General features: G+C 34.2%; 1 protein-coding gene across 1 annotated transcript in view; it reads left to right on the top strand.

Annotated features, from left to right (window-relative positions):
- The window catches only part of LOC108911601 (serine proteinase stubble), a 35,945-nt gene extending 22,567 nt beyond the window's left edge, over positions 1 to 13,378 (top strand). The window contains exons 4-6 of the mRNA XM_018716578.1: positions 2,587 to 2,800; positions 8,039 to 8,230; positions 13,202 to 13,378. Of these exons, the coding sequence (XP_018572094.1) occupies positions 2,587 to 2,800; positions 8,039 to 8,230; positions 13,202 to 13,378 (583 nt within the window). The remainder of the gene's footprint in view (positions 1 to 2,586; positions 2,801 to 8,038; positions 8,231 to 13,201) is intronic.
- The last annotated feature ends 223 nt before the right edge of the window (positions 13,379 to 13,601 follow it).

Below are 13,601 nucleotides of genomic sequence, written 5' to 3'. Positions count from 1 at the left end.
GTATGTAAAAAAATCGCCGAGATAACCGCCCTAGTTACCGTATTTTTTTTTTTGGTTTTTTGTTTATAACTTTTTTATTTTGCAACTTAAAAATCTGAAATTTACACAGACGGGAGATAATGTAATTACCTTTAGATCTTTTTTGCCAAATTTCGATATCTTGACTTGGGCAGAAGATATACGCGTACGCGTTTTCGACTTTATAATTTTGCAATAGGCCGTCATTTTGAAATTGGAGGTCCGGATTGCGGGTATTTGTTGAGTACCCCAACAGTTATCTTTTCTTGCAGTTTAATCCAATTTCAGCCAAATTCGGTCTTTTTATTCAATGCTGAAAATTTTGTTCAATTTTTTTTCACCGCTAATTTTACAATGTAAAAAAAATTACACAAAATACACAACATTAGGCATTTATTATGTGAATTTTTTTACTTAATTTTAAGCCCATAAAATTCGAGGTAGGTCCGATTTTTAAAACGGGCATGTGTTTGGTCTAGTTCGCCCGGATTATATATCCACGTTGTTCTTGATTCGCAAACTAGCTTTTATCATAGAAATATTACACCACAGTGTTGACGACTTCCATAACTTATATTTCTTCGAAGTAAGCGAAAAGTATATTTTCAGTGAACTTATCTGCTACTTTCTTCATTTTATACCATTCAATAAGTCTTTTATATGTTATAATCAAATTGTTGCCCCGATTTTTGGGGCAAAAGTTGGGGCTAAAGTTGCACTATTTGCGGATTCTTCAGCATCTCATGGAATAATAAAATTTCTTTCATATCCCGTATTCAAAATCCATTTTCTTTTAGCCACAAAATTTACATTATTTAAGGACGTAGTTACTAATAAACTTTAAGCAACTTAACTGTTTTATTTAGTTACCCTTTATGTAGTACATGACTTAATATAGGTATATACTTTATTGTCACATACATATGTAATTGAAACGGACGGGTGGCTCAGTGTAACACGTCCATTACGTAAGCCATAGATCAGGAGTTCAAACCCACAGATGGCATTTTTTAACAGTTTTACAATACGCTCGTTCCGCAATATTCCCCACTCACAAAATAAAATATCACTTTTAATACTTGTATCATAAATAACTATTTATATTGTAGAAAAAATCTCTTCTTGCCCCTGTATCTACTAATTAATTTAATTAGATAAATTATTTCAATAATATGACTATGTTTGTAAATCGATTTATTTTATTTGAATATATTTTGCAACTCAAACTAATCTACTACTATTATTTCGTTGTTTGAAAATTACAAATTGAGGTTCGCAATATTACAGTGGAATACCATAATTATATTATTTTGAAACTATTTTTCAATCGATTATGAAGTATGTACCGATGCTGACGGAGTAACTGAATCAGAAACTTCCACCGCTTTTGAAGATATTCTATTTAAAAGTTTTTTATTCTCAGTACAGTCTAGTAGGTCACTGAACTTCCACAGTCATATCTTTTGATCGAAGTCTACCCCAGAATCAGATAAATCGTCGCAGAGAAGCATGTGGAATAGTGCTCCATGTTTCTTCGATTTCTTTATTAATACCAGGCCTTTAATTGACCTATATGTTCCATTAGCTTAACCAAAAAAATAATCTTTAATTTTTAAGGACTCTGAAGTTTCATAGATGGGAAGGGAAATGGAAATGGTACTGCTCAAAAGAGTAGAAGATACTAAATATAAATGCGTAACTATACAAAGTTGTAGCAACTTAAAGCGATCAAAAATAATTAGAATAAATCATTGTCAACTAAAATTCTGCCTGTCTATTCTGTGTCTATGATTCTTTCTTTTCTTGATGAGGAAAAGACTTTTCAAACGTCACAAGAACTATGAACGAATGTCAATTTTTCTCTAGCTTTTCTAAAATTTAAAACAATGACACATTTTATAGGGGAAATTTTGTGCAAAAACTTTGAATGATACACATTTTCTTGTATGGTTCGGTGCTGTCGATACTCAGTAGTTTAACGATTTTTAAACTTTTATATATGATAGAAGAAACACAAATGTTTTGGTTGCATTTCATTAGAGGTTTTTTTGAAAGTTGAATCATTTTAAACTGTTAATTAGGATAGTACTGATTAGACATTGTTCAAATTTTGCTGGTAAGTAACTACTGTGAAATGCATTGAACCAAGCTCAAAGCTTTTATCAACAACTGTTTTTGAGTAATTAATTAAAAAGTGTGTTTCACATTTCGTCTTTGAATGATCATAAAACCTTCAAATTTTTAGGAAAAAATCTTACAATTTTATACGTTTTTGTAACAAACATGTACATATGTTATTTATAATTTATAACAAAATATGAATGCAATATGCAATTCTGAAGAAGAATTCAAAACAAATTGTACTACTCCAATATTTATACCAAAATCTTGCCGATAAATAGATGTTGTTCCCTCTCAGTTTCCAAATTCAGAAACAACAAAAAACGTAAACACAAAAGGATTCGCGTTTCGTTTTTAATAAAAGATTCGACACCGTTTCCAAGAGCGGTGTAAATCTTGGACGGTGCAAGCCAGGTTTATTAAATATTCCTCTTTTATTTTCTCCAGGACCGCAAATGGGAATATTCGCATAAGGCTCGGGGAATGGGACGTGAGGGATCAAGAAGAGAAACTACCTTACGAAGAATTCTCGGTAGAGAGGAAGGAGGTGCACCCGTCGTATTCGCCGTCCGATTTCAGGAACGACGTGGCGCTCGTCAAACTGGATAGAAATGTTAGATTTAAGCAGCATATTATTCCTGTCTGCCTACCCTCCCCAACCGTAAGTACAACATATATTCGATTTAAGGTGGTAAAACTGTATAAATACGACTGCTCTAAAGTTCCACTTTTTGTCATCGTTATGCGCTTTTATCTTTAAAACGGCTTTTCCTAAATACACGGTGTTAAAAAAAGAGTGTAAAATATTTCAGGAGGTAATAGTATGAACCAAAGTAAGCAGAAAAGTCTTAATAAACATGGGTCCGCAAAGTAACGGTTGCGGAGATATGGACCACTATTCGTTTTTCAAACATTTTATTTTATTAGGAATAAACCGACAAAGGAAGCTTTTAACAAACAAAAAACAAAGTTACAGAAGATGTTCAAAGTGCCCTCCGTCCATTTCCAAGCAGGCACGACATCTTCGTCTCAACGATATTCGAACTCTTTCGAAAACACCCTCCTTGGTTTGGATTTCTTGACACTTTTGATTAATCCGTAGCTGCAGCTCTTCCAGGCTATTTACAGGAGTACCATACACTAATGTCTTCAAATATCCCCAAACAAAGAAATCTAGAGGGTTCAGATCAGGCGATCTTGGAGGCCATAAAACAGGTCCGGCCCTTCCTACCCATCTATGTGGAAAAGTTTGGTGTAAATGCTCTCTAACGGCCATGGAAAAATGAGCTGGAGCACCATCATGCTGGAACCACATTTGTTGCCTCTGATTCAAAGGAATGTCTTCCAAAAACTCATACAGTGTGTTCTGCAGAAAGTTGAGGTAAGCAGCGCCTGTTAATCGGTTTGGTAAAACAACAGGACCTAGAAACCTGTCACCTACAATACCCATCCAAATGTTTAATGAAAAACGTGCCTGATGTCCAGATTCTATTAGAGCATGAGGATTTTCGTCGGCCCAAATATGCGTATTGTGAAAATTAAACACTCCATTTCTTGTGAACCCGGCCTCATCAGTAAAAAGAATGTTTGCAAGAAAACGAGGGTCTTCAGCATCATGACGTAGAAACCAGCGGCAAAAAACCAAACGTGCTTGATGATCATTTATTGGATTTAAGGCCTGTACTCGTTGCACATGGTATGGATAAAGCAGTTGCTCGTGAAGGATTCTCCAAACAAGAGGACCACTAATTCCTACCTCGGCTGATATTCTCCGCACACTCGTACCTGGATTCTGCTCTACCAGTGCTAGAATTTCTTCTTCTGCTCTAGGAGTGGATACCGACCTTGGTCTTCCGGATAAATGGCACTGTTTGCTCAAGGAACCGGTATCACGCAATCTTTGGTGAATTCTTCCAAACATGCGTTGTGAAGGAATCTGGCGATTTGGATAAGCGTCAACATAAAGACGTCGCGCTTCGGTGGCGTTCCCATTAGCACGACCATACATGAAATGCATGTCTGTTAATTCTGCGTTAGAGTAACCAGCCATAGCGAAAGAAAACTTGTGCACTGAGAACAACTGTCAAATACGTACTGTTTATTTCACTAAACATCAACCAACTATTATAAGAAAATACACAACGTTTTTGCAAAATAAAAAAAGGGGCTAAAAAACATAAAACATTCCATATCTCCGCAACCTTTACTTTGCGGACCCATGTTTATTGAGACGTTTCTGCTTATTTTGGTTCATACTATTACCTCCTTAAATATTTTACGCTCTTTTTTTAACACCCTGTATTTTTTTCCGTAAAAATGTTTCACGTTGTTTCGATGGAAAATAAGCGCTAGAACAGTTTTGTTACATACTTTTGATAAAACTTTAAATGTTGTACCAAGATAATACGTATAATTTTGAAATGTCCGAGCTAGGAACTTGTTGGTAGCCAACAAGGACCCAAGTTCACACAGCAATTGGCAGTAAACATTAAAATATGAAGTAATAATAGAATAAACATCAAATGATATCCCTTACAATGGAAGCAGGCAAAAACAAACACATTTAAACTGTCAAAAATAATTAAAAACGTAAAGTAATTATCAGTTCAGAATTCTATTTTGAATTAATTCATCTGCATAAAATTCTACCATCATTGATGACTTCCATACCTCTTCATCTTTAAACATCTCGTTCTGCATCTGTAATTACGGTTGCAGATGACCGTCTAAATTTATTGCCCAGTATAATTCCCATTAAACAAGATATCTAGCAATTTCGAGTGCAATTTCCCACAGGTGTTCATAGGCTGAACATAACACTTTCCATTACCGTAGTCGATCATGAGTTATTGCTGATCTAAATGTGGCGTATGTTCACAAATTTCAACCATATGTTTCTCGTTTCTCGTTCCGAGGTAAATAATAAAAATTTAGGTTTATTGGTTTTTTATGTTCCTATTTTCACTATTAATATATTATCAATTCACATTACTAAAGCATGCACCAATATTGCTACAAAAATTGCTACAAGCTAAAAAAATTAAAACATATCTACTATTATTAACTTCACTAAAGAATAATTGTATTTGAATTTAATTTTTTTTAAGTATGTGTTAATAAGTGCGTTGACATAATTATATATTTTATTTTTGATGAACACTTTCAATTTCTCATATGGCATCCTACAGACTGAAGCTTCATATAAGTGCTTAAAAATTTGCTAAAAATTTTCAGTTATCGGTGAAGCTCTCACCATGGTAAATTCCTACCAAAGTCTCGAGGGTTTTTCATGCTTTATCCTTTCAAGAAAATAAGTGAAAAACATATTTTCTATAAAATTCTTCTTTTTTCCCAAACACATCAATCGTTAAAATGTTCGTCCACTAATTAATATTGTTTTTCAATATTTTGATATTCATCTATATCACTATAATCATTATCAAATAATTTTAACTACATATTCTAAAGTGTACAATAAAGAATTACTTTTTATACTGGCATTTTAAATAAATATTAGATACGTAGAAAAAATGTTCTACTGAGATTAAATCAAGTAGTAAAAAAATGCATATACATTTAGTTAGTTTAGTTCACATGTAGTTGGTCGTCAGTAGTAGTTTAGTGTAGGAGAAATGCATAAATTTAAAATTTTAATATTTGTCTTTACAAAAATAACATCGTATTAAGAGAGAAGCTTACGATTTTCGTACCGAGTAATCCTCGCTTTTGCCCGTATAAATAATAATCTAATAGTAAAAAAAATCTGGAAAACCTAAAAATTACAATCTGTATGTAATTTTCTCACATATTTTTGTAATATATTACATAAAACAAAGATAAAAACAAAGAAAAATATATTTTCATGGTAACACATTCAGTAGGCGCTGACATTTATACGAGGGTGGTCTGAAAAGTTTCCGACCTAACAAAGATACAAGACATTGTTTCAGAAAAAATTTTTTTATCTTTCAACATAGTCTCCTTGTAACTCTACACACTTCTCCTAGCGATGCTCCCATCTCTGTAACCCGTCCAAATAGTACTCGGTGTTTTTCTCTGCAAAATAATTGTTCACGAAGGTGATTGCCTCTTCATTTGACGAAAATCTCTGTCCTCGAGCGCAATTTTTAGATGAGGGAACAAAAAGAAGTCGCTTGGGGCTAGATCTGGTGAGTAGGGCGGATGGTCAAGCAGTTCAAACCGTAATTCGTGGATTTTCGCCATGGCAACCGCTGAGGTGTGAAACGGTGCGTTGTCTTGGTGAAACAGGATTTTCTTTTTCTGCAAATGTGGCCGTTTTTCCGCAAGTTCTGCCTTCAGCTTGTCAAGTAATGATGCGTAGTATGCTCCTGTAATGGTTTTTTCTTTTTGAAGATAATCGATTAAAATAATTCCATGACTATCCCAAAAAAACAGTCGCCATCACTTTCCCAGACGAAAAAACAGTTTTTGCTTTTTTTTTTGGAGCCGGTTCCCCCTTTGCAGTCCACTGTTTGGACTGTATTTTTGTTTCGGTCGTATAATGGTGTATCCAAGTTTCATCTACAATAATTAATCGGCGCCAAAACTCGGATTTATTGCGCCTAAACTGCGCCAACAGAGGAAATGTTCATTCGAAGACGTTTTTGGTCTAACGTGAGCAAACGCGAACAACGAAATTCACTAGCTTTTATTTACGAGTGCTGCCATCTTCATGTTGAGGTCGGAAACTTTTCAGACCACCCTCGTATATAGGCAAGTTATTCTAAACTGATTTATATTGAACGAAGGAATCTTTTATATTACGTTATGCACGTATTTTCGACACACCTTGTATGTTCTATAAAAAGTTTTATCGGATGAGACACACTATTCTAGCATTGATTTTCCACGAAAATGACATAAATATTTTGCAGTAACAACTTTGCTTTAATTCGGAGATTACTTTTCGGCTAATTGGAAAAACATTTTTTCAGGGAAATGTCATTGCTGTTACTTCAAACAAGTAGAAAAAGTGGAGAACATTTTAGAATTGAATAAGTTATTACAAATTAAATTTACATGGATTTCACATTTGGATCATTGCTAATTCTTCAAATTGAAACAGATTTTAATGAGATTACTAAAAAGTATTATGAACAAGCTAATTAATAACTAAGTTTAAACCTGTATCATACATTTTCAACAGAATGGTGAAGTATTTAGTTCTAAAAAACGCAAGAGAATATTATGTTTGTTTGTTTGTTTATTCCTTTTTTCTGTATCAGCGTGTTTATAATTGTATTATCTTCTAGTTTATTTATGATTTGTACTCTACTGTACTGTAAACGACATAAAAACGCATTTTAATCCAAAAAATCTACTTTATATCGGGTGTTCTCAAAGTTTAGTAATTTATTTTAACAGCTGGTAGAACTCTTAAAAAAGTCGATTTACCAAAAATCGTTTATATAGTTGTTAAATAAAGCAATTATTAAGAATTTATTTTAAAAAATTGAAATTTAAAAACTTCAAGGATTTTATTTTTGGGCTTACTTTTGTTCTACACGTTTTATTTTTCAAGATTTCGGTACCTAAAAACGCCAGAAATTTGACTATTTTTCGGCCAGGGATATGGCCACCTTATGTTTTTCTTGGAATTCGATCTCAACAGATACGAACTGTATTGTTGATCTAAAGACAAAGTGCCCTTGTGTCACATGAGAGCGTTGGTTTGCATGTATAATATTTCCCATTTACAAGATATTGTTCCCTAATATAAGTATTTATAAATAAAAATGAATTTTCTAATATCTAATGATATTTAGCAGCAATAATTAAAAATAATAATAATTTGGAAAAATAATAATAATAAAATAACCATTACATGGTTCTTTTGAACTTCCCACAATGTATGTTTAATGAATGGGGTTAATTTCAGCTGAAACTGCCTGGAAAGATGGCCACGGTGGCAGGATGGGGTAGAACGCGGCACGGCCAAGCCACCGTACCCTCGACCCTTCAGGAAGTGGACGTGGAAGTGATACCAAACGATCGATGCCAAAGATGGTTCCGGGCTGCCGGAAGAAAGGAGGCCATACACGACGTGTTCCTCTGCGCGGGATATAAAGAAGTGCGTACCTAATTGAGATTTGGTAAAATTAAGTTTATCCGTTACGTTTTTCTTTTAAAAATAAAAATATCTGATACAAAAGCTCCTTAAAATACGTATAACATAACCAGAGGCGACTCGTTTTAAGGCGCCAGACAAACATGGCACCAATTATTCGTTCAATGTTTACTAGTTTTACCAAAATATTAATTTTTACATCAAATACCATGTAAGACACGACCTGTAAAATTTCCAGTCAGTGGAAGTCAGCCGATGTTGGTGTAGGTCATGGAACTGCGTATCTATTTTATTAGTTTACTTAAATGCCGAATATCAACTAGTATATTTCTATTAATTAATAAAATTGTCAAAATAACAAATATAAAAAAAAATATAAATTCTTCGAGAATATTAACAAAATAATTGAATCCTATACGGTGTTGTACAGGGTTATTCATGTAACATTTTACCCCCCTTAACTTTTTTATTTTTCGGGTCAGACAAAAAAAAATAGTTAATATAAAAGTTGTAGGGAATGTATCTGTGAGTTTAACGAGTTTACAAAATTAGATATTATACAGGGCGTTCCAAAGATACGAACCAAACTTATGTTATTTTAAACGGAACACCCTGTATATTATTCGATTTTCGGAATCTCTGCCTCTTCCTGATTCCAACAATGTATATATGTTGTAGGTTTACTTAATAATTTGCTCAATATTCTTTCTATTGAAAGACTGAATCTCGCCATGAAAAATAAATATCAAAATCGGTATGTAAAATAAATGTTTTTATAGAACCGACTTAACACATGTAAAACTATTTTCTGCACTCCTTTGAAAATAGTTATAACTTTTATAGTATTGATGAAAAAAATGATATTGTTGAATGTCATCTTTCTTGTGAGAATAATGTAATGCGCTCTAGACGCGAGTCTACACGAAGATTCCCCCCAAGACCTATACCTCATAAAATATATACAGGGTAGCCCATCGAAAACGTGCCGCAAGGCATTACAGGGTAGTAAAGAATTTTTCGGCAAAATCCAAAAACAGGTCAAATTTGTTTCTGAGGGGGACAACTTTTGGCTCAAAAAGCATACCAAAATCTTCAACCCCCTAACTGGGGGTGCTATAGCCTAATTTTTTTCAAATGGGAATGGGGTCAAGTAGAGGCTCATTAGAAAGAGCTTTTAATTCTCTATACATCCATTCTTACTTTTTGAAAATAGAATCATTATTTTAGAAAATATGCAGCTTTGAAAATACGAACAATATTTTTGACGAGAAATGCGAAAATCGATTTAATTTTACTTCAAAACTTACGGTATTAGCTTGGTAAATTCCTTCAAAAGAATTCGCTGTTTTTTTTCTGATTTGCGAATTCTTTAGCCTGATTTTGGTGAGCAAAAAATTGTCCGCTTTTTGTTTCGTATTTAGATAGGCCACAAGAAGTTGCTAGATAACTGTCTTGTGACTTGTAGTTGAAGAGTACCAATACTGCCGAGTCTTTTAAATTGATTAATTATGGTGTACTCAATTCCAGAAAGAGTAGAAATTATTGAGCTTTTTTTCAAAAACAATGAATGCGGAAATCGGGTCGCCGAACTGTTCAACCAACGGCATCCTGAGAAACATGCGTCTGGAAAAATTGTTCGCGAATTGGTGGCCAAATTTCGCGAAACTGGCTCCGTTCATAACAAAAAGAGGCAGGTTGAAAATCCGGTACTAAATGAACCTACGGAAATAGCGGTATTGGGGCAAGTGGCAATGGATAGTACGCTGAGTACAATGCAATTGGCTACTGCGACAGGAGTGAGTCGTACAAGTGTCCAACGAATATTAAAAAAATACAAATTCCATCCTTATAAGATTCGGCTAGTGCAAGAGCTAAATGAAGACGATTTTGATCGTCGTTTGCAATTTTGCGAAATAATGACTGAACGAGCGATAAACGATAATTTCCTCTTTAATGTGTGTTTTTCGGACGAGTGTACGTTCTTCTTGAATGGTTTAGTGAATCGCCATAATTGTCGTTACTGGGCTGATACCAATCCAAGGATTTTCCATGAGACACACTCCCAACACCCCCAGAAGTTGAATGTATGGGCAGGTATTTTTGGAAATTCCATTGTAGGTCCTTTTTTCCTTCCTGGAAATTTGACAGGCGATATGTACTTGGATTTACTACAAAATGTCATCGACCCAGCTCTAACAAATATCATAGAGGACGACCCTGCTTACAATGAACACGAACTGATTTTCCAGCAAGACGGAGCTCCTCCACATTACTCGCTCAATGTGCGCAATTACCTAAATGAGACGTTTCCAGGACGCTGGATAGGACGAAGAGGTGCAATTGAGTGGCCCCCTCGGTCACCCGACTTAAATCCTTTAGATTTCTTTCTCTGGGGGCACATTAAAAGCAAAGTTTACAGCACTCCACCTGATACCTTGGAAGATCTGCGAGGACGAATCATTAATGTATGTCGCGAAGTAACACCGCAAGTGCTCCAGAATGTTCGACAACGGTTTGAAGACAACCTGTATCATTGTATGCAAGTTGGCGGACAACATTTTCAGCATTTACTTGACTAATACCGTAAGTTTTGAAGTAAAATTAAATCGATTTTCGCATTTCTCGTCAAAAATATTGTTCGTATTTTCAAAGCTGCATATTTTCTAAAATAATGAATCGATTTTCAAAAAGTAAGAATCGATGTATAGAGAATTAAAAGCCCTTTCTAATGACCCCCCACTTGACCCCCATTCCCATTTGAAAAAATTTAGGGGATAGCACCCCCACTTAGGGGGTTGAAGATTTTGGTATGCTTTTTGAGCCAAAAGTTGTCCCCCTCAGAATCAAATTTGACCTGTTTTTGCATTTTGCCGAAAAAAACTTTACTACCCTGTAATGCCTTGCGGTACGTTTTCGATGGGCTACCCTGTATATCAGATATATCTACAACAAAATAAATGGAGAAATACTGGTACGGTAAAAAATAAGGAGAGAAGAAATAAACCCCACAACATTATAACTGAAAATATGCAAGTAATGATTTTACTTTACTTTCAAGAAAACTCGAAACTTTCGATTCAAGATGTTTTAAGGTATTTGGAAATATCCGGGAGTTCGATTCAAAGACTATTGAAAGTAAACAAATATAAACCATATTATTGCCTGGTACAAAAATTATATGGAAATGACACTAATAGACGGCGCGAGTTTTGCCAAATAATGCTAGACAGACATTTATTTACAAAATGATTCGTAATGCTGCTATTGACTCTATTACAACTATTACGACTTCTACCGTTACTACTACAATTACTAATAATATACTATTACTAAGTACACCAGCGTCAACGGTACTACTACTACTACTATTACTACTGCCATCATGTTTGATATTACTATTATTATTTGTTTTTATAATGTATTAGATTCTATCTTGTGGACTGATGAGGCCACTTTTACAACAAGTTGCAGTTTTAATACAAGGAATTCACATCACTGGGCGTCAGAAAATCCAGACCAATATATCTCTATTCAGAGGCAAAACGGGTCCAGTATTTTATCTCTTTGGTGAACTGAAATATATTGAACTTCTCAAAAGAGAAATATGTAAATTTGGTAAATGCTCTTGATGTGCAAAATATTGTCTGGCAGCAAGACTGCGTACACAGAACAAATGCCGTTAAGTAGTACTTAGACAATACTCATTTAAAATAGAGCATAAATATCTAATATTATAATTTTATTTTCCATAGCAATTTTTATATTGCCCATTGCGAGATTCAGTCTTTCAAAACAGAATATTGAGCAAATTGTTAAGTAAATCTACAACATACATACATTGTTGGAATCAGGAAGAGGCAGAGATTCCGAAAATCGAATAATATACATGGTGTTTCATTTACAAAACCATAAGTTTAGTGCGTATCTTTGGAACGCCTTGTATAGTTTTTATTTTCATAAACTTATTAAACTCACAGAAAGATTCCCTACAACTTTTGTCTTAACTATTTTTGTCTTAACTCAAAAAATAAAATAGTTAAAGGGGATAAAATGTTATATGAATAACCCTGTACAGGGTGATGATCAATAATCTCTTTTTATTGTAGTTAGATACTTTGTTTTTCAGATATTTGAATGGGGTAAAAGCAGATATGCGAAAAGTCCTGCTCAATCGAAGATATCAAAAAAAACAATTGAACATCAGTCTATAAAGATATGGGTTTATTCTTGAAGAACAATTGTTTTTCAGATAGTATATTATACTGATTATACAGGGCTTTTTACATATGTCAACATTTTCTCCCATTCAAATATCTCGACGCCGAAGGATTAAATTGCAATAAAAAAATAATTGTGGATCATACTGGACACTATGCGCATAAATTAGGCAAATCATACCCATCCATTCCATAGTACCACAGTCATTGATATTCTTAGATGTTTCTTTTTGGTTTATTCTTTTTCATCATTTATATGTCACAGCCCTCTGGATATCTATAAAAGACGTAAGACAGAGACCTTATATAAAAAAATACTTCCATTGGCCAATTTATGCAAAATTCTACCATGACATAAGTTCTCTAAAGACAGTCGTATTGTACAGAGTGTCTCATTTGGGTCTTTGCTGACATTATAACACATAAAAAATGTGTTTAGGCCTTCAATGCGGCCATACTGACATAGAGCAACCTGCTAATCTATAGGTACTACGAAAGCAAGTATATCATACTAGGTGAAACAAAATTTATATATTAATGATATTGTGGCAAACAACTTCTCTGCGGACTAACAACTAGCAAATAATTGCATTGAACTTGTAATCTACTAACTAAATCTTTAGACATTTCGGGAGTAATTTTATGTTGGTCAGGCCTGTTGTCTGCAGAGTAGTTCTTTGTCAGAATATCCTTCGTTTGTTTGGTTAATAATTTTAATCCAATCGAATTAATAGTTTTTAAGATAATATCATTTTAGGGTGGAAGAGACTCCTGCCAAGGGGACTCTGGAGGACCACTGACGATAACTGTGGAGGGCAGAAAAACCCTTATAGGGCTTGTGTCTTGGGGAATCGGATGCGGGCGGGAGCATCTTCCAGGCGTATACACAAACATACAGAAGTTCGTGCCTTGGATAGATAAGGTCATGGGCTGAAATATGACCCTCGTGCCACTGTACAAAGTCCAGTTAATATGACGCCCCAGGCGAGAAATCGGAAATAATCCGCGAAGTTGGTGATTTGTAATAATTAACGTTTGAGGGAAAGAAACATTATTACAAAGGAAAGTGAATAATGTTATTAAAGATATAACATTCTTTGGATGTAATATAATTTTTAAGGATTCGCCGCAAAATATACAGAGTGTTTCTAAAATAG

This window comes from Anoplophora glabripennis, unplaced genomic scaffold, assembly GCF_000390285.2.
Source record: "Anoplophora glabripennis isolate ALB-LARVAE unplaced genomic scaffold, Agla_2.0 scaffold364, whole genome shotgun sequence".
In the NCBI taxonomy this organism is placed as follows: domain Eukaryota; kingdom Metazoa; phylum Arthropoda; class Insecta; order Coleoptera; family Cerambycidae; genus Anoplophora; species Anoplophora glabripennis.
Note: the sequence above shows the minus strand (reverse complement) of the source record. Positions and strands in the feature narration are given on the sequence as shown.